The 22,712-nt window shown below is 31.4% G+C and overlaps 1 protein-coding gene across 2 annotated transcripts in view; it reads left to right on the top strand.

Moving 5' to 3' along the window:
• LOC111704849 (uncharacterized) overlaps positions 1 to 22,712 on the top strand; it is a 33,317-nt gene that overhangs the window by 448 nt on the left and 10,157 nt on the right. Inside the window, exons 1-13 of one of the 2 annotated variants that reach the window (XM_023477208.1) lie at positions 12 to 1,460; positions 6,314 to 6,368; positions 7,315 to 7,400; positions 8,310 to 8,360; positions 9,329 to 9,400; positions 11,096 to 11,166; positions 13,219 to 13,322; positions 14,214 to 14,350; positions 16,589 to 16,655; positions 18,052 to 18,224; positions 19,616 to 19,674; positions 20,327 to 20,397; positions 22,537 to 22,620. In XM_023477208.1, the coding sequence (XP_023332976.1) occupies positions 6,315 to 6,368; positions 7,315 to 7,400; positions 8,310 to 8,360; positions 9,329 to 9,400; positions 11,096 to 11,166; positions 13,219 to 13,322; positions 14,214 to 14,350; positions 16,589 to 16,655; positions 18,052 to 18,224; positions 19,616 to 19,674; positions 20,327 to 20,397; positions 22,537 to 22,620 (1,029 nt within the window). In that variant the 5' untranslated portion in view covers positions 12 to 1,460; position 6,314. Of the gene's footprint in view, positions 1 to 11; positions 1,461 to 6,313; positions 6,369 to 7,314; positions 7,401 to 8,309; positions 8,361 to 9,328; positions 9,401 to 11,095; positions 11,167 to 13,218; positions 13,323 to 14,213; positions 14,351 to 16,588; positions 16,656 to 18,051; positions 18,225 to 19,615; positions 19,675 to 20,326; positions 20,398 to 22,536; positions 22,621 to 22,712 lie in introns of those variants that run through there. The other variant, XM_023477207.1, reaches the window with a different exon arrangement.

Here is a 22,712-nt window from a genome sequence, read left to right as displayed (position 1 = left end):
ACAATGGGGTATCAGGGAGGGGGTCAGCAATATTGAGTTTACACCATAAACCTCTCATTAAGCCTCGGTCGCTAGAGTATTTTTTAGAGAAGTCTCTAGTTATCCTATAGTTGTGTTGAAGTTCTCTAATATGACGGAAAACTCATAAAATGGCTATTTTATACGCTAATCAGAGCCCAACCACTACTATGGCGGGCTTGTGGCGCCCTTACATTTTTAATTAATGGGGTTAGAATCTATTTATATATGTAGATTATCCTGAATCTGCTGTAATTTTGTGTAAAAAACTTTAAAGTATATGCTTGCTGTAACAAAGAAAACATCTAAATTTATTCTGCATTCAAGAATAAATATATAAACGGGAAATTAATTATAAATTGAAATCATTATGAAGCTTTACAATCGATACAATATTTTTAAATGAAAAGATTATCAGAATATATTCATTTTGGTTATTCTCACCGTGAAACACTAGACAAATGCATTTTCAGAGGATTATTGTGACAAAGGCCAATCACCCCCTCCCCTGATCCCCTTAAGTACCCTTACCGTGTATAACGTACAGCGGCAAATATGCATTTTAGATTTGAGAGATAGAGTCTATACTGAAGTTGTCACCCTCCTGGAACAATCAAAATGTCATTTTCATGTGGGAATTATCTAATATCCAATTAACTCAGTTTCGGGAGCTGTACGTTAATGTATAATTGTTTGTAAACAAACGCAACCAAAAGTGGACTAAAACCGAAACATGTATCTAATTCAATACAATTGCCAAACAAGTTCTCTGAAAAAAGTTTTCGGGAATAAAGTCCTAAATTTTGGCACTAAAAAAGTCCTGTGAAATAAAAACCACTAGAAATAAAGTCCTAACATTTTGAAACTTTATGTTCTGGGACTTTTTTTCTGGCTCTAGTATGCCCGCAAAAAAAGTCCTATCATAGTGGAAAATGCATGAAAACAATTAGGATGTTTACAGCCATGGAAAAAAGGACTTGATATTAAAAACGCCCCTGGCTATATTAAATATGCAGATGCATAGAAGAAAAGTTTTTTTTCTGAAAATATTCCAGAATTTACCTCATTTTCCCTAGACTCAGGACTTTTTCTTCAGGACTTAAATTCCTGTGATTTTATTTCCTGAGCCTTTATTAGCAGCCCCCATATTATTTTAGGAAAAGAAGTCCCAAGAATCTTTAGCTTAGGAATTTATTTCCAATGACATTTTGTCTATTGGACTTCACAAAATTGGGACTTTTTACTAAAGTTATTATTTCCAGGTTTTTTTTCAGAAACTGTTCTTTCTTATCACTTTTTTACATAGCTATATTCCTCATAGAACACAGTATTTGATTTATATTTAAAAATGAAATTAAGCGGGAAACATTAGGAGTCAGTCAACATTACTGTGAACTCCGATGCATTTCAAGTACTGGGCCGATTTTAAACAACTAGAGAAGGTACAGTTTAACCATAGACTAAAATAAAAAGGCAAAACAGGACGGTACGCAAAATGAACCATCACCTTCAAGAGAAATTTATGTGACATAGGTACATGCCAGGCCCACAGTTTTGGTAGGAACTGTTATAATCTCCGAGACAGTAATTTTTTTGAATACTTTTTTAAAAAAGATTTCTTTAAATTGTTGACATCCCGCCATAAAAAAAGAAAATCCGGGAGATCAACTTCCAAGAAGATCAAGAACAAAAAATCTAAAATTATCAATAGAAATTTGTTGAGTGTTGATAAGTTTTCTCAGAAAATAGAGATATTTTTAAGTTTTTTTCTAAAAAGTACCTGATCAGACTTTTGTTCTGGCTTTTCATATTTTTTAAACTTAATCACCCTTTATGTCCATTAGTAAGTACAATGTGTACTTTTAAATTTAGTTCTGGAACAGGGGTGAGAGATTTTAGGTAGTATTACTGAATTAATATTTGATCATACTTATTAGTGTTAAGTGTTTTCAACGCTGATAAAAGCTTCTTTATCAATTTAATTTATCTTCTCATCTAATAACCGGCCGGATTTGTATAGATAACATATAATACCTATAGTCTTTTCTAGAGACTGAAGAAAGGGATAGATAGATATTTTGGAGTACAAGACAGTTTAAGGTCTGGTTTTAGTCTTGATAATACAGGGTGTCCCAAAATTCAAGACTAAAATGCCTTTAACCTGTTTGTTGTATGAATGATGATGTGAAAAATCTAAATTATTAATGAACAATCAGAAAAAAATTGAAAGTGATTTCGGATAAGTAAAAATGCATTCCGGTCTTTTAATAATCGTACACTATCTCCGTGTACTGCATACTGCTATTATAATATTAAGAATAAATAAAATGAACAGATTCTTTTCAAACCACGAAAAATTGCGACTCTTTTTACATAAAAATAGTATATACATATATATATATATTTATATAAAAATATAAAACTGAAAAATTTGAAAATATTTTTTTTGATCATATATATTTAGAGATTCCAAGAATTAGTTTTGATTACATATCTTTATAACGATTTTCATATCTATTAATATATCTTTATCTATAAGTACTCTAGAGATAGTTGAAGAATATCCTTGTGTATTCATTAGTGCAGAGAGTAAAGGTTTGCTTAGACATGGGCATAAGTAGGTAGTGATGGACGCCTTCGGCTTTTTTCATTTCGTTTGTGAACGACCCATTTTGTTAGTTTTTTTTCATTCGTTCAAAAATAATATTTCGTTTGTTCTCAAAATTATCGTTCATTTTCCATCTATTTCGTTCGTTTTTTTTCACTTAACAATTGTTTAGTAGAATCGTTTGTTCAATAAAATTGTTCGTTCAGTAAAATTATTTTTTCAATAAAATCGTTCTTTCAGTAAAAAACTATCGTCTTTTTCAAAATGATTCAGATGAGTTTCAAGATATTTAAACAAACAGATCTCTTTACTCGATGAACAATCAAAAGTTTAAAGGGAACTATCATTGACATTCCCCTCTTTTCATGGAGGGCCTTTTAAAATTACGCTCACAGCCCCGTTAAACCCGAGTCTCAAACCTATCCCTAATTGTGTAGTAATTACTAATTTCATACATTTATTATTGTGTAAATACTTAATGCTTGTGGGCTGTGGGTTTACTTGGTAATCAAATAATATAGTTTTATTGTTACAACTTACATTGTGCAGTAAAAAATATAGAAAATATAGTTTCAAGTTTAGAGGCAACGAATCATATAAATTTCTAGACTAATTCTATCAAGTTTGTTCAGAAACAGGCGTAAAGAGTACCGTTGTGAATCGTGCATACAACTATTAGATTAAAAGGTTACATGAAATTAAATCTACAGGCCCTTTTTAAGATAAAGACTAAAAATTGTTTACACAAAGTTATAGAAATCAATTAAGAGAAGCTGTGGTAGTAAAACTATGGTTTCTTAATGAAAAACTTTATAAAATGAAATACTGTATTGTATAATAATCTCTCAAAAACTATATCCCCTCCCCCACCTAACATTTTCAAAAAAATCTATGATAGGCTCCAGAATGAAATTATTTTGAATCAGTTAATTTCCTTTATGTTGAGTTTAACATGTTTCCCTCATACAACCTGTAATCATTAATCATCGATAATTGTTCAACGCATTTGTATATATAGTTGATATTACATAATATTTTTAACTTGTTTCATATACCATATACTTTAAGGGACTTTTATAATCGGCCGCTAGGTATCTCTGCTCTCCATGCTTCCAAGTGGAATAGACTCCAAAGACAAAAAAATCGTTATTTAAAGTACATCGTATATGAAACAAGTAAAAAATATTATGAAATAACAACTTTATACGAATGCGTCGAAAAATTATTGATGATTATAGATTGTAATATCTGAATGATTTGCTTGGAATTATATTAATTTTTTCGATCCAAGTCGAATATTGCAACTTTCAGAATTTGTATGGACGCTACGTTCTTCGGTATGAGTTGTTTTTAACAATTTTTTCCTTGATGACGCAACAGATAGAAGTAAGATTAGCAGCGATCACCATCGATAATTTTTCGACGTAAGCCTATACCCCCTTTAATTTTTCGCGAACACTCCCTTTAAGTTTACTAGTTTATTGTATTATAACGATATATCTAAATGTATTATTTACGTATTATTCATATCGTTTACCAAAATGATAACAAAAATTAAAAATTAGATTAAATCTATTTTACACTTCATACTAATGTAAATCGTAACATTTGACATCGTATAGAATTATAATCTATTAGGGTTCCCCACAACGGATGAGACCTTTTTGGCGACCTAAAACATCCTAAAATATGACGATTTAACGGTTAAATTTGGTTTTTAAAGTTAAAAAAGGCTTCTAGGGGTTATAAAATGATTTAAATAAGATTTAAAAATATATAAAAATACAAGGAAACCTCAAACGTAGTAGTAGAGATAAATAAATTTCAAACAGTCGACTCTGAAGTCTCAACCTTATGGATAACCTTATATACAGGGTTAACCTCAGAGGATGAGACTGTAAAGACGACCGAAAACTCTTAAAATATGACGATCCTAAGGTTAAATTAAGTATTCAGCCACGAAATATGATTTTCAAATCCCTTTATCTTTTCAACCAAATATTGCAGACCGTAGATATTTCAAACAATGAATTCTGTCAGATCAAATAATCTATGTTTGAAATATAAAAGATTTACACCATCACAGTGCAGAGTTATAGAGATTAGAAAATTTAAGTTCGTGACAAAGACATAATTCCTTTAGTTATAAAATGGCTTATATAATGATTTGGCGAAGTAAGAAACAAGTTTACAGTGGCAGGGAGTCCTAAATATAAGGGAGCTGAGCTGAAAACTTTAGAATGAAATATCCAGAGAAGCTCCTAAAGTCTTGATATCCAGATTAAATATTGCTTGTTCTCCACATGAATTTAAACTCCAGATTAATTATTCGACGGGATATCTGGATATTTCATTCTAAAGTTTTCAGCTCAGGGCTGACAACTTTAGAATGAGATATCCTTAATCCTGATGACTTAATCTGAGTATCCAATAGACACACTTTTGATTTTTTTTCTTAATCCTCTCTTTTTGGATATTAATCTACTGTATAAAAGTTACGTTTGATTACAATTATAGATACAATGCTAGATCGATTGAACTAATTTACGATTGAATTTAAGTCAGTTGTTTACAAGCCGTCCTTTAAAGCATTTAAGCAAATATAAATTTAATCACGTTAATATGAACTTATTAAAAGACATATTTTATCACATTTTAAGACTGTTGTCATTTTAAACGTTAGTCTTAACAAACATTTATTTAATCGATGTTAAGATCAATTGAAATGACACTATTAACACCAGAAAAAAAACCGGGTTTTCAAAAGTTAAAGAGTACATCTTAACATGATACCCTGATTGGTTGAATTTTATACTTCTTTCTTGGATATCGAATGCGTATTAAAATAATCTTGGGTTTATATGAAACCAGGAGTTTAAGCATTAATCTTGATATCCACCATTCTAAAGTTTTCAGCTCAGACCATATAAATTCCGTAAAATCGTCTCTGAAGTCACATCCCTAGCTTGTATGTATACTGTATAAAATTTTAATCTGTACTTCTATATATAAATTTGGCTTGTCTGTCTGTTTGTTTGTTTGTCTGTTTGTATCCAATAAACGTCAAAACGGCTGAACCGATCGGGCCCAATTGAAATGTAAACAAAAAGAATATGTTCACAATTTAAATAGAATATGGGCGCGAAGCGCCCTAAAAGCCTAGAAAGAAGGGCGCGAAGCGCCTTGAATTTCTAGTATAATAAATACGTAAATAAACATCATAACTTGTATGTGTATTTTTAGCAATAAACAATATTTTATCTTATCTTATATGTACTCCAATATACAGGGTTACCCACAAAGGATGAGACTGCAGTCTGTTTCCTTATTATTTCTTGAAAATTTAAACTTGCTTGTTTCTTTACCAAATCCATAAATAAGCCATAAGTTATTATTATCTAAGGCATTTAGCCTGGGTATTGTCATATTCTAAGATTTTCCGATCGTCTTTGCAATCTCATCCTTTGTGGGTATCCATGTATGTTTAACAATGTCCTCAATAATAAGTCTATTAAAGGAAAAGAGGCAATTGTTTAATCATATAAATTGAATGAATTGAAATTGATCAAATTTGTTCTATACATTAATGAGAAATTGTCAAAAACATTGTCACTTACAGCGGAATGAATTCCCGGAGTTGGAATTTGGAGTCAAAACGTAAATAATAACTCCTTAAATTTACTGCAGGATGTTGAAGGACTTAATGGAGTCCTCCTCCAGTCTTGGATCAGAAAGACTCCAGGTATAGTAAATCCTACGTTAAACTCTTCTCAGGATCCGGATCCACTCCCTACTAAAAAATCTTTGGTTAGAAACTGCAAATTCCTGCAGAATGCACCGAAAGCTTAGTGGAGGGTGAATCAGCAATATTTTGGCTCCCTGGAACCGGATCCGAAAAAGTTTTTCTCTTTTGATCCGGATCCTGAATAGTTTGGATCCCTAGATCCGGAACCTGAATTGATTGGATCCCTGGATCCTGATCCTTAATATTTTGGATCCCTAGATCCGGGTCCTAAATAATTTGATCCCTAGATCCGGATCCTGAATAGTTTGGATCCCTGGATCCTGATCCTTAATAATTTGGATCCTCAGATCCGAATCCTAAATAGTTTGGAACCCTAGAATCCGGATCCTTAATAGTTTGGATCCTTAGATCCGGATCCTGAAAAGTTTGGATCCCTGGATCCTGATCCTAAATAGTTTGGCTTCATGGATCCTAATTTGGAATACTTTGGCTCCCCGGACCCGGATCGACAATATTTAGGCTCCCGCGCGGAAACGCAATTAAAGTATGCAGATAAACGGATCCAGATCTTAATTGTATGAAAAAAAACCCCACCCCTTTAAAAAATTGTTTTCATTTCGCAAATGTACAGTTTTGACTTTTGAGAGATTGGAAACAATTTGTTCTCAGAATACAAGTATCTTTTCACCGTAAATCAAAAAGAATATTAAAATTTTCCTTCAAATTAAAAATAAGTCCATCACAGTGATTTGGAGGTTTTCAGCTCGTTTGCAAAAATCAAACTTGTAGTGTTGAAATGTGCATGTCTAGAGCCACAAAAAAAACATACAGGGGTTAGATAGGTAAACTCAAAGGCGTATTTTACTGTCACCCCATTTCCTTTTGTAATTTGAAATTTTCAACAATAAAATCGGTCAAGTTTATATCTGTTTTTCTGTTTTAGTGGAGGCGGTCAAGCCAGGTGACCAGCAGTGAGGAAATACGGGCCCGGGAACAGCGAGGAGAGAGTAGGATTTCTGAACATGACAGGCAAGTTAATCTATGGAGCCCATTTAATCAGTAATTGTTGAGATGAGATGAAGCCAAGATGGTTCTTCAATGAATGTTTGGGGTTCCAATGAAAATATATTGGTATCAATATTAATACATTAATGGGTCTTTAATAAAAGCTTTGGGTCTCCAAAATGATTACCGCTAAGGGCCTCCAATGAAAGGGAGTCTTTGATAAAACTCCATTGACTCCCAAAAGGGCAATAAACCTACGATGAAAGTAATGAAAGTATGTATGTCGATAAAAGTGTTCTCATTACGTGTAATCATTAGACGTTCCCTATATGCGTCCTCCATATTTGTCTCCAAAATACGTCTTCAATTTGCGTCCTGAATATGTATATATTCTTCACATGCATCCAAATTCCAAGTGTGCGACCCCTAAATCAGTGCATACTATTATAAAACAAATTCTGATGAAAAACACAACGAAATCTAAGGAAATTGTCAGGTCAAACACAGGGTGAATGGTGAACATCATGCTATATTTTTGACTGAGAATAGTTTCTCCTGAATGTGGCCCCAAAGAGGATTTTTAAATTGCCGCTTTAATGATTGTAAATTTAACCAGATGCAACTATAGTCAGACTGGGTTCAGCTAGTTGGACCAGCTGGGTCAACTTCATTGACCACTGATGTCAGTGTAGTTGGTGAACCTGGCGGGGCTGTACAAACTAGGACCGAAAATGTCGGTATAGCTCAGATTGTATGTACATCAGTTGAGTGCAAGGTTGTATAATAAGGTTGATTATAGAGGTGATCTGTGACGTCTTTCACGGATTTTATCTATCCATGCTAAGTAGACAACATTGGAGCGCATCGAGAGGAAGCAACCTTATTATACAACCTTGGTTGAGTGTCAAGATATTGACGATATGATTGCTCCAGGTTGGCGGAGTTTATGAGAGTGGAGGAGATGAAGAAGGAGAGGGAAGCAAGGTAAATAGTTAAATACAAGGGGGTGTTTGGGGATACCCCCACGCCCTGGGGAAGGAATGGGTTTTATATGATAAAAATCATCCTTTCCATACTTTTGAAACCAACATATTTTTTTAGCATTTATTTTTCCCAATTTACCAAAAAAAACCTTAAATATTTTTGACCTCCTCGCGCAAACATACCTTTGGGGGGGGGGGAAATGATTTAAAAAATGGGGGATTAGTATATATTTATACACTACTGAATCTATTCCCCTGTTCGAACATATTTTTGTAAACTACTGTAAACTACTTGATTGCAAATTATCCAAGTTTTAATTAAGTTTCTATGATCTTTGCTTAGTGCTAAAGCCTGAGAGTAAAGGTATGTGCATAGCTAAATTTTTCAAGAAAAAATAAATATGATCGCTAACCTGAATACTTCTAAAAATGGCAAAAAAGTAGGAAATTTCTTTAATAAAAATGTAAGTTTTTGACAAATAAGAACGTGATGATGTGACTCGTGTTTTCCTATGTATTTTCAAGTAGTTTTTAAAAATGGGAATTTAAAAAAAATGTAAAATTGGCGCCCTATCTATTTTTTTTGCCCTAGCACTCACATTGACAACGACTTTTAAAATCAAGTTATGACTTTAAATAATCTAATTAACAACACAGTAATTGCGCGGTTTTAACAAATCCATTATACTTGATAAGGGATTTATGTTGCAAGTAAAACTATTTGCTCTTCAACAACATCAAATATACTGAAGTATTGCTTAAATGTCGTCTTCTTATTCCACAGTTTTCTGGTAGCAATATATTTTTCGTGTTTTTGTGTTTAAATTTAACTGCCAATTATATATATTCTGAGTGTCTTCTATTTTTTTTTGGCTTGAAGCTATATGTTTCGAATTCAAGAGTTTAAAGTATTATGAATATTTTGAAAATGTCGACCACTGACCAGTCCCTTAATTCCATCCTCTTTAGATCCCTGGCTTTAGAGAAGGCTTATGTTCATGATGTGTATGAACAGATATCTACCAACTTTACAGATTCAAGGTCGATAGTTATATAGATAAAAGTTTATAATGCAAGGAAAGTTATTTCAGAGGTGTACGCATCTTTTGTACTGCAGCTGCAGTGTCGAAGCCTGACATGGGATCCTCCATCTTTCACATAGAAAATCAATGAAATGTTCTAATCATAAGAAACTATTATGTGAATTATCAAAACTATCAAAATTTAATGCTTTCATTATTGTTCACAAATTCCGTCCAGAAAGAACTAGTTTCAATATGTACGCAGAGTATAAGCAACTGCAATTAACTTTCCTTGCTTTATAACCTTGGATAGATAGATAGTTATAAAGATAGATACAAGGTGTCCCAATAATCATGGAAATTAAGAGACGAATTTAAAGTCGTATTTAATTTCTGTTTTTTAATGTAATGCATGGAAAAGAAAGTATACAAATGTACATGGAAAAGAAAGTATGCAAATGTACATGGAAAAGAAAGTATACAAATGTACATGGAAAAGAAAGTATACAAATGTACATGGAAAAGAAAGTATACAAATGTATACATCTTACAATTGCTTTTCATAACTAGTGGTCTACCTTTCTCGTGTCTTAAAAATTGACGAAGATAATAGATATTAAGACAGTTTTGATTTATTAAATAAATTAACGTTTGTACTTTGCAATATCTCCGTTACTTTTGAAGATACAAAATGGTAGACCTCATTTTGAAAATCTCAAGACCAGGGTGTTTTCGATATTAGATGTGTTTAAAGTAACTGGAATACATGCAATTATTGTGGCCATGAAAAAATGCTACGTAGATCGATGGCGATATAAAAGACGTCGCTTAATTCCCATGTTTATCGGGACACCCTATAGATAGATATCCCTGGAGTATAAAGCTTTGTTTAAAACTATGTTTAGATGCTTTAAGAGCTTATTATCATTTTTCTGTAGAAACTAAATTCAAAGTTTAAATCAAAAGTTCGAAGTAACGCTATATCAAACTTTTCTATAAAAGTTTGATAACAAGCCAAACAGTAAAGTTAAGAATTTAAATAGATAAAATATTTCGTAGATATATTTATATTAGCATAAAACCTGGCCAGTGTTTAATAATAATTAACTCTCCATGGGTATCCAGCAAACTAAGTTTTGAGTTTTACTTGTATTGAACTTAGGATTTCCACTGGTGGCAAATTTTTGCTCAAACTTTGCGCAAATTTGATTGTGAATTCCCCGCTTTAAACATTTGCGGAATTTCCGCAAAACTTTTTTTCATGAGGAAGCAGAAAAAATGCGGAATTTTTTTTTGCATGATTTATTTATTTCGTCGGAAACCCTAATTCAAGTTGAGGTTTGTATCTAGGCCTGGCCTGGCTCCTTTTTACTTAATCTTTTTATCTAGATATCTGACCCTGGCCCAGTGTTTTACTATTCTCATATGCGTATCTAGTAACTGCACAGCAAACAGAGTTTGAAGTTTAACTTGTTTCAAGATCTGAATCTAAATTGTCTTAATTGTTTTCTTGAATCTGTATCTAAATTTATAAACCTTTGCCTGGTGCCTCTTCAACTATTCTTGTACCCCTCTCCTAGGTACCCAGCAAACGGAGACTCCAGTGTAACTAAATGACTAGATTTAGATCTAGCTGTTGACTACTGTTGGAACGACCAACCAACTTCCAACCATTAACCAACTTCTCATGACGTTAACTTATATTTGTATTTAGATATAGACCCTGGCCCCGTGTTAAACAGTTTATTATGGATCTAGAACCTGGATCCTTTGTCTGTGATGTTGGTTAGTACTAATATCTATTTTCTTTTTGGAAAGGGTTTCCAACTAATTTCAAGAAGCTCAAATTCGTGTTTATTAATGTTCTTTTAAAAAAAGTAATAAATTTTTAGAAAAAAATTATATGTTTTAAAATATTTTACAAATTCTTAAAAAAGTTTAATTTTAATTGATCTTTTCTATTTGAAATGGTTTTTTTAATCTTGTTTTGAAATTAAAATCTTCGCTATCAATTTCTTATGTTTGGACGAGAATTATTTAATTGCATGAAATGGATGTTTCTGATTCACATTCGCTTGTGTGCATACAGTCCCTTTAAGCAAAGAAAAATGTATTGATAAAACGCCGTAAGAGTGACCACTTTATATTCCTGCAGAGAATTGGAATATCATTACAATACCAAGACCATTCTTTACTTGAGAATAGATATTTCATTACCCTGTAGGTAGAGATAGGCATTATTTTGGATTTTTTTCAAAACGATCGTTTTCCGTCTTGATTGTTCATTATGGATATTATTTTACTTTTAAAACGAAGCAATTGATTTTCAGAACGATTGTCTAGTATTTTCAGAACGATTGTCTCGTATTTTCAGAACGATTGTCTCGTATTTTCAGAACGTTGTCTAGTATTTTCATAACGATTGTCTAGTATTTTCAGAACGATTGTCAAGTATTTTCATAACGAAAAACTTAAAAATGACTTTCAAACAGGATTTTTTTATTTTAAAACGAAAAAAGGAAAAAAACGTTATTTGTTTTGAAACGGATAATGAAGAATAAAGTTTTTGGGTTTAAAACTTTTTTTCAAAATGAGTTTTTCGTTTTGATTTTTAACCAATCGTTTCGAAAATTCAAAAGATTTCTGAAAAAAACACAAGCATACACAAATTTATACGCCTACCTCAAATCTACAAATATTGAATCTAAAAACTAATACATCCACTTTAGTTCTACACACACATAGACTAAAAATTTATGCATTTACCTTAGTTCCACACACAAATAAAATATAAAACTATGCATTTACCTCAGTTCTTTAGTTATTAAATATATAAATTGATACACCCCGGCTCTACAAAATATATTAATTACCACACTGTGGGACTAATTGTATTTTCACAGAGAACATACTTGACAGAAAATATATAAACATGAATAATGTTGATTTGACATAAACTATATAAACATGAATAATGTTGATTCTGACAGAAAATATATAAACATGAAAGAGCAACAACAATTGTTTGTTGCAGTACAATTTAAATGATTGTTGAGACTTATTTCTATTTAATCTACTGCTAGATTTAAAATGAAAGCACACTTTTAGAGAAAACAATTTTTAAATATTTAAACTGTTTAGAGTTTACTAGAGTCTCCTGAAAGCTCAAAAAGCCTGATTGTTAAAAATGTAGGGAGGGGTACGGTAATGGATTGGGGTGGTGGGGGGGGGATGGGTGCTATAACTACAAGTTAGTTTTGACGTCATCATTCATTTGTTTCTGGATAAAGCAAAACAAATACCATCAAATTATTTGAAGACTTTTTCTTTTCTAGAATTTATTTAAAATACAAAATATTATTGTTTAAAATTGTTCCAAACTGTCAAGTTTTTCTTGTTTATTTGATTTTTCAATACTAGTAAAATAAAATAATTCAAACTTCCAACATGCTTAAACCCTGGCAGGGGAGTCCCAGCCTTCATTTATTTTCAGAAACCCCCCCCCCTCCCCCCAACCTTTTCAGGGTTAAGCTTAACATAACAGCCCTTTCAGTTATAAAAGTAACACTTGCCACAAAATCTATTTGTCTGATGCTTGCGAATTTGCAACCTGATCTCTTTGTACCGTTTCTAATCGGAATATGTGTTGCGCAGAATTGCGTGAAATTACGCGGAATTAAATTTTGGCTCATAATTGCGCGCAATAAACTCCTCTTGCGTTGGAAACCCAACGTCCTACACTTTTTGCTGGTAAAAAGTTAAATTTTGCATCATCAAATTGCATGAAATTGTAAAGATATGGGGATTCTATGATTGTTATGAAAATAAATTATCTAGGTTGCGGTAGTGGGAAGTACCTGAGTATTAATCCTACAGTATTTAACACAGGATCAGACAGGTGTAAAGCTTTAACAGAGATGGCCAGAGAAAAAGAACACGAGGTAAAATTAAAAAGAAGAATGTGAACACAATGTCAAGTGACCTTCCATTGATAGAGTGACATGTCAGATTAAAAACGGTACCCATTAAAGCATTAGGTATCCACGTTTTTCTTTTTTGAAAATCTTATTTGTGGTTTGTCTACAAAAGTGACTTGTACATTTCTTGCTTTAGAAACAATAGAGAAAAGATAATGTTTTAATAATTAACACTCCTAAAACAAAAACGTTATTATCATTTTAAGATGTCTAGGGTACCGTTGAGAATTAGGAATGCTGCTCTTTTTAAATGGGCGGAGGGTCAATTGAAATTAAAACGACAGAGATAATAAATCTGATTATTTTTATTTCAGTTAATATTTTTCAATTGTGGTTTGGCTTGATTTATTGAGCAGGGTCACAGGGAAAAATCGTCAGAATTGAACACCTTTTTATTAAGAAAAAACGGCGATATTATCTACATTGTTGCTTAAATAAAGGAAACGGGTACCAGTCCACCAGTCCAAAATTTTTTAATTAAATTAAATGTTTGGTTACTTAAAATATAAAATTTTTAACTTTTTTAAATCTCAAAATACTTTATCAATGATTTTAGGAATATAAAAACTCCCCCCCCCCCTTCTTTCTGTATAAAATAAACTTCGTTGTGAAAACCCAACAAATCTAATTATTTAACTTTATTTGAAAGAGTTTTTAATTCTGCACTAGATTTTTGATTTATAATGCCAGAACTTCAAATTTCCCTGAAGAATAATAAATATTTAAATTAACTTTAGATTACGTTGAAATTTATATAAAAAAGATATATCATATTAAAATATGCACTTATACTAGATTCAGACCCCTGCAGCGTTAATACGGTTAATATGTCCACTTTTATTATGATTAATTCAGGTAATTACATGTGACAATCTGTCCCTGCCTTACAAAGACGATTGTTTTGATGCTGTCCTCTCCATAGCAGTTATTCATCATATAGCAACTACAGAACGACGGGTTCGGGCAATACGAGAACTAGCCAGAATACTCAGGTAAACGAGGGATAAATTTTGTGAACTGCTCCATTTTGTCTGCTACAGGGTGTACGTATACAATACAACCTGTTCTATATCTGCTTAAGGCAACCCTCCATTTAAAGATGTCAATGCCCGAATTACAACTGACGATGGTATAGTGGTACTCTAGAAACCTTTTTCTGTTATGTAATGTGGAAGATATTGTCGTTTTTCTAGGTTTAAATTGTTTAATTCTGATGGTTCCAATATATTTTCCTGTCGGAGAAAACACAATTAAGAATAATTAGTATTTAAATTTGACCTTGATATCTAATTCATACTTGATCAGACAAAGCTTGTTAGGGTACCATTGTGAATTGGGCATTGCCATCTTTCCATATAGGGTCACTTGAAATTACGCTTACAGTCCTTTTAAAGATTGGCATGATACTTTTATGAAGTTTACTTGAAAACCCAGGCCTAAGTAAGCCCTCACAGTTTTACTAGCTGAAGTGCCCGCCATTGCCATTGAAATATACAATTTGTTAGCCTATGTTATCCTCGAGATACCCATAAAAAATGTCCGCCACTTTGGTTCAGCTGTTTGGCCAGTTACTTATAGCCAACATATAAATATGTATGTATGAGCAAAGAGCTTTGTTATATAGATTGGAAATTCATTCAGTAAAAATCATAATATCTTTTCAGGTTCTTTTTAAAATTCCAATTCTGAAAATTGAGTTTTTTGATATGTCCTAATTTTTGCAGGAGTTCTTACATCTAATCAAGCAATTAGCAAAATGTTATGATGGCTCTTAAGAAGGAAAAGAAATTCCGAAAAACAATTTATAAAAGTTATAAAATTAGCAATTAGCTAAATGTTATGATTGCTCTTGAGAAGGAAAGAAAATTCCGAAAAAAAATCTATAAAAGTTATAAAATTAGCAATTAGCAAAACATTATTGTGGCTCTTCAGAAGGAAAGAAAATTTCGAAAATTATAAAATTATAGAATAAAATCTTTATAAATTCTGTCCAGTGTGTTCAGATATGAAAGGGGTGGAGGTCTTATGGAGAAAGATATTAGTTTGTCTTCTGTAATTGAAACTTTAGCAAATTAAAGAAAGAAAAAGATCAAAGGTTCTTTAATTTCATCCAGTTTGCTGTCCATCTGCACTTTCTATAATCTACTTCTACTTCTTTCTTATTGGATTAAAAAATTTTGTGACTAAAAAAAATTGTATAAAAAATTAATTAAACAAAAAATAAGATTTCAAACATTTTTAACCATTCGTCTTGGCAAAATGTTTCCCTAAAAAAGTATTTAACTTATCCATGGAGAAAATTTCATTCCTTTCCAAAAAGCTTTATTTTTGGTATTAATTGAATTCTGCTAATCTAAAAACTAATTTATACATGCATGTTTGAACCCGTTCTTAACAAAGTAAAAATGTTAACATGTAATCTCTATTCATTTAAATTTTCATGTTGGTCCTAATTTTTCTGAGATTAAATGATTTATGAACATTGTATCCCAACATAAGTTAAGAAAATTAACGTCTGCACTTTCCCACGGCAGCGGATTATCCTTTTAATTCAAGGGAAGTTGTAGTTGATCGGATTTCGGGATGAATGTTCTTTCTAAGAGTGTCATTAATACAAGTTTCCAATATAACTGATTTTGGATTTTAGGTGTTCCAGGAGGTTAAAATTTACTTATTTTTACTATGTAGTTTGGACCCACCTAACCAGAGTAGGTTGTTTTAATTGGTTGGCCCACTATAAACGAATGAGAATTGCAGATAAAAACAATGTACATTGTACATTTTAAACATAAGAATGATGATAAATCAGGAAAATGGTAAGAAGGAGGTGAGGGAGTATAAGGTATAAGCATTAATTTTGATAATTTTGATAATTCACATAATAGTTTCATATGACCAGAATATTTCACAGATTATTTTTGTGAAAATGGATTCCATGTCAGGCTGTGACATCCGTCTTGTGTTTACTTTTCCGCCCAAAGACAGTACACTGCGGTACAAAAAATCCGTACACCTCTGAAATATCTTTCCTTGCATTATAACCTTGCTCCATACCAGGCAGAAGACATCTGAATTTTGTTGACCAATGCTATTGTGTACTGAATAAAAATTCAATATGTATGTTCATGTATTTATTGATTTTTCTACCCTTTCTCATGTCAAACTTTGCTGCAGTATAATTCTTGATCATATATTATGTTATTTTATCATAAATTCTATTTTATTTTCAGAGTAGGAGGTCGAATAATAATTAGTGTTTGGTCCATGGAGCAGAGACATCGAAAATTTGAATCCCAGGTTAACTATTTTATCATTTTATTAATTACTAGGCAATCTATTTAAACTATTGTGTATTTTATCATTCTTACTCACTTCATCGTGAATTTCATAATGAACGTGCTATAAAGTTAAATTAGCTGTACATAGCACGTGTGTTATAAAGTTTTGATTGGTTCCCGGATTTTCTCCAAAAATTTAGGATATTTTCAAAATATTTTTTTTCAATTGAAATGAAAATCAAATTGAAATCAACGTTATATTTTTTGACTTCTGCTTTGTTTCAAAGCTTATTTGATCTATAGAAATGACCATTGAAATAAGACAAGTATACAAACGTTTCATAAAATTACCTACAACACTATTATTTTGGCACGACGTGCTATACAGTTTTTGAACTTAAATTTCCTTTATATCTCGAAGGTTCTCGCTTTTTAAGATTATATTTAAATCTAAAAAGACTTGAACCCTCTCGATAAAGAGAAAATTTCTGTCCAAAACTTTTATATCACTGCGAACCAAAATAACAGTGTTATAAATAGTTATTAATTGTTGCTTAATCATTTAGTATTTTCTCTTCGATGAAACATTAATAACAAATTTTGCGATTTTTACAATTTTGTTTTCGTGGATTTTCAAAATTTTGCGAAAATCAAACCCAGACAAGCAAAATATATTTATAGATGAGGACATTTTCTTTTTTTTAAATTCAGGATATGTTTGTTATCTTAAGAAATAACTATCATTGCTCCTATTCCTTTATAGTCTTTAAGACCTAAACAGATATTTGAAAAAAAGATGGTTAAATATTAAAAAAAATTGGTGCAACAAACATGTTATATTTTCAATGACACAAGTATTTAGCAATGAATCTTGATGTAAAAGAGGCTTTCTGTCAAAAAGAAATATAAATATAAACATGTTTAGTATAACAATATTACCAACACAAAAATACGTGATAACACATTCAAATCCTCTACTTCTTTCTTTCAATTATATTCTGTTATTAATATACGCTGTTCAGTTGAAACCTGAAGAGCCACTGAAAAACAATTTTTCCTTAAAAATAAGATTAGAACTGAAAATTACGAATTTTCTTATTACAAATTTGCAAATTTTCTGTAATTCAATCTTTACAAAATAAAAATAATATATATACACATTTCTACTTTTCTAAACATTTCATTTTGAGAAAAAAAGGTTCGCGGATTTTTTTGGCCATAGGACTGAGTAACAAAAAAAATCTAAAAATATTGAAAAAACAACGTTCATGAGAGTTGCACAAAAGAATGTGCAATTTTACACGTTTTTTGACTCACCCTGAATGTATAAAATACGTATGTAAGAATATAAATATACAAAATTAAACTTTGATTACATGGCACAGTGAAAATTAAAATAATGTTAATTATCTTAGGATGTTTTGATTCCTTGGCATAGACCCAACAATACGTCATGTGAAGAGAAGCCTGGGGGATCAGCTGTAGGAGATACAACTACTACCACGTGCACAAGTGAGGATGATGTCACTCACTACCATGCTTACACTCAAACCGGTTCTGATAGTGAGCATATCTCCTCTATATCAAGGTATGGCAGGGCGTACACAGTAATTTGTCTGGAGGGCTTACATTTTTTTCAGGGGGTTCATAGCCCCCTGGATGACAATACGTTAGCGTATTTATTGACACACAGGTAAATCTGAGAATAGCTTTATCTTACAAAATTTATTATGTCAATCAAAAATAGATGTTTTTACTCCCCTACTATAAGTTGATTATAAGTTGGATATAACACTAATGATGTTTACTTATACTTTCTTCTTTCCGATTGTAAGACTTGGGATAGCTTCAACAACTTTAGAGCTAACGGGTTTAAGGTCTTAAATCATCCCTAGCAGTTCAGGTTCATGATTAGAGAAGGGATTAGTTTAGTGAACTGTAACAACCAATAAGAGCTCTGAATTAAATTCGACAATTGGAGGTTGTAATTTAACTGAATAAGTAGTTTTAAATAAATTTTATTGAATTATTTACGATCTAAGTGGAATAATAAATATTCAACACCCTGTATTTGTATGGATGCTACATTCTTGAGTATGAATCGTTTTTAACCATTTTCTCCTTTTAGACGCAACGCAAGGGATAAAGTAAAATTAGCTGTCGAATTGATATTCAATTCGACGTCAACCGAATGCTCAAACTTCTTGACTTTTTTCCACCAAATAATCAAGAATAAACTGAACTGGGCCTAAATGTTTTTTATCCACAAATAGGGAAAAGAAAATAATCATTTCTTTTTATCCAATTAACGGTCTTTAATCAAGTTAATGTGTTGATTATACCATATGTTACCTGACACTGTGTCGGCCTAACCAAGTCTTTAAATATCTGGGATGTTTAGGAATAACCATCAAGTTTTCATATTTTTTTCAAAATTCAACGAAATTTTATGTGATTTCCAAAATGGTCGACCAGAAGGAAAATAAAGGAAACGTCTATAGGATTGAAAAAAATAATATTTTGAACACATTGTTACTCGCAGTTACAAGCTTAAAGAGTATCGTTGTGAATAGAACATGTCACTCATATTATAATACGGTTTTTTTAGAGAATAAGTATAATTGCATTGTAATAGGTAAAAATTCGAAATCACGTTAAAACATAAATTTTAAAAGTTTAAACCATTGGAAACTTTTTCATTTCACTCTTGCTCATAAAAAGCTTCTAAAGACACCATTCCATTCTTTAAATATAAAGAGACATTAAAATAAGTGTTGTTTATAAAGAAGTATAATTGGATATTCCCTCAAAAAAACTTAGTTTTCAAACTTTGAAATTGAATATTACTATTTTTATCAATCTTGCTTTTATTCTAGATTAATCTATTTTAACCATAAAAGTTAATCCTTTAATCCTGTAAATGTTAATCCGCTGATTGGAAAAGTTAATCCGTTGATTGGAAAAAATATTGATGTCTAGGTTAAGTATGAGAAGAAGGGGGAGAACAAGATATAAAGGACGAAGTATATCTCCACCAGGTGATGCATATATTTTTTTTTTTCTACCGATGCTAACTTAACAGATTAGAAAGTAACCCGGTCATTAAAACGACAATTTTTTTTTATTTCAAGTGACCCTCTAATTTAAGAGAAGTATACCCGATTCACAACGGTAAATTTTTAACCAAAATCTTTTCAATAATGTGGAAGAAATCGTCGTGATCTATTTTGAAAGGGGTTGAATCATAACAATAGCCTATTGTGTAACTGTTGCGGAAATTCGCAACTAATTGTATGCATAGAATTCTCAATTAAAAGAAATCATTTTTTTAAGAGAAATAAAATTGATGTATTCTTGATCTGGCAAAATTCTCAAGATGGCGGTTGTAACATCTGACATATGAGTTTATGATGAAATTATGTCAAAAGTACCTTTATTTTATTAAGTAGATGGTAGAAGTAGCACGGGACATGTAGTCCATTTGATTTAATAATGTAAGTGGTAGAAGTTGCTCTGACGTACAGTCCCTTTAATTAAAAAATGTAGGTGGTAGAAGTAGCTCTGACGTACGTTCCCTTTAATTTAACAATGTAGGTGGTAGAAGTACCTCTGACGTACAGTCCCTTTAATATAAAAATGTAAGTGGTAGAAGTAGCTCAGACGTACAATCCCTTTAATTTTATAATGTAGGTGGTAGAAGTAGCTCTGATGTATCAAGTCCTAATGAGTCCTGTTACAGCTTTGTTAGGAAAGCTCTACAGGTAAGAAAAGATGCTTTTTAACTTTTAAAATTGAAAAAAAAATTGAAATTAAAATTAATGATTTACGAGAAGTTTATGAACTGCAGATAGTTAAACTATATTTCAAGTGTGACAAGCATTTGTTAGTTCCACTAGCATTAAACCAGTCGAAATTGTTCAAGTGCGGGTAAACGCCATGAGTATCTTGTAGAACCTGGGCAGCGCCTGGTTCCCAAGCTAGTATATCATAATAGTCTAATGTCCTGTTGAGAAAATACAAATATCTCTATTATCTCACTTCACAGCCTTATAAGAGGGTTTAAGTGTACTTAGGTTCAAAGTTTCTCTGTTATAATAACGCTGTATTCTCATTCATTCTTCAAGTATACAGTGAGAATCGGAAAACTGGGAAATAATTTGTCGTCTTTTCTCTCTTTTTTGGAACTGATTTATGTTAATTCAAGGAACAAAAAGTTATAATTCAGATTTGACCCCCACTGTATAAACTTATTTTGGAATTATCAAAAAAGAAAAGAATGAATTTAGTTTTAAAAACAGTAATGAAATAGATACTTTATAAAGTATCTATTTCATTTCTAATATGCTATTATAAATTCTAAACTATAAATTGCATTCTGCAAAGATTTTTAGATTAAACAAGTTTTTGATTAAAGTATAACAGATATTGACAGATATTGACAGATAAGAAACATATGCAGTTGTCTATTCGTAACCATAAACCGTCAAAAGGAACTCAAATTTGTCACATTCACATTGTATACTGTAAATATACTGTAAAGCCAGAGAAAATTAGATTTTTCAAAAATTTTGAAACCCACCGGCCACCATTCAAACAGATATCTTAAAGGAAATGAGTTTTTGCCACAAAATCAAAATTATAACCCCTATATTAGCCAACTCGATGTCGTAGATAGATCTTTCATATTTCAAACTAAAAATTATGTTGGGCCAAAAAGCCTAAGTTTGAAATATCAAAGGTTTACACCATCAGGTTTCAAAGAAATAGGGATTTGAAAATTTGAGATTGTCGCGAAAACTCAGTTCCTTTGTTTCTAATTATTAATCTGACTTTTTGAAAAATATGGTTGTCGTCAAAGAAATATATTTGAGAATTGTAATGCAAGAAAAGAACCTGGACTGAAAACTATATTTTTTTTTACAACATGAATGTACATTGTTCATGCAATAGATTTTCAAAAATATTTTATGCACTTTTAGTTTTAGATAATTTGAAAACTAGCTCTGTAAAGATTTTACATGCAGGTGAAATTCTAACACTGTATGTAGCTTTAAAACATAGTTAATCTAAACTTGAGTTAAAGTTAAATTTCTAGAATATTTTCCTAGATTCTAAATTCTTAAATAAGATTTTAGATTAATGATTAAACAGTAGGCTTATCAACTGAGAAACTCAAATCCTTACATCTTTAATGGTAAAGCACTCTAATACGAATCTCCTTGAATACAGGGTGTCCCATAAAACATGTGAATTTAGTGACGAATTTGATATCGTCTTTGTTATGAATTAGCATTGTAATACCTAATTTCAAAACCCATAATATTATTATGTCTGCTAGAGTTTAGTTTATGAAAAGGGTAAAATTCTGTAAAGATGTGTCTATGTCTCCGCAACATGAACAGTGAAGACGGACAAGTTTACTCTGTTTATATACTGCAATTTTCTTGTTTTACTAAGTACAACCGTATGCAGTCAAAACATAAACAAACAAAATGTGAACATAGCAGACGAAACTCTTACAGATTACAGCTTTCTCAGTAGGTATCACTACACTAAATCAAAGAATTATCTAAAAAGAAGATTTTAAATTCGTCACTGAATTCCCATGTTTATTGGGACACCATGTACTAGCGTGGGAATCCGGCTTTACCTGGAGGTTCCCTGCATTAAAGCTTGGAATGCCTTAGTCAAAATGTGAGGCAAATTGGTCAAGTGGATCATGAGAATTAAATGATTTATGCGATTAAAAAGAATTTTAGCTTGCCAAGAAATAAGAATTAAATAATTTGAGTTTAAATCTTGTGTTTAGTTTCTTTTCAAGAAACTTCTTCTTAAGTTAACAAAATACCCTAGGCTTACATTATATTCAATGATATATTTTTAGATCGGTTTAATTTTAGAAATTTGCAGCCAACAAGAAACAAAATGGCGGTGCTGCGAAGCTCCCGTGGATTTTTCAAAATCTTGAGACCTACTGCGCTCAGGCTTGTCAAAACTTTTTAATATTTTGGATAAATTTTAATATAATTTTGGTTTTTAAGATTATTATTTCCCCATATGTAAATTTATTCTTTAA

The sequence above is a fragment of the Eurytemora carolleeae genome, unplaced genomic scaffold (assembly GCF_000591075.1).
Source record: "Eurytemora carolleeae unplaced genomic scaffold, Eaff_2.0 scaffold626, whole genome shotgun sequence".
Taxonomy (NCBI): domain Eukaryota; kingdom Metazoa; phylum Arthropoda; class Copepoda; order Calanoida; family Temoridae; genus Eurytemora; species Eurytemora carolleeae.
Note: the sequence above shows the minus strand (reverse complement) of the source record. Positions and strands in the feature narration are given on the sequence as shown.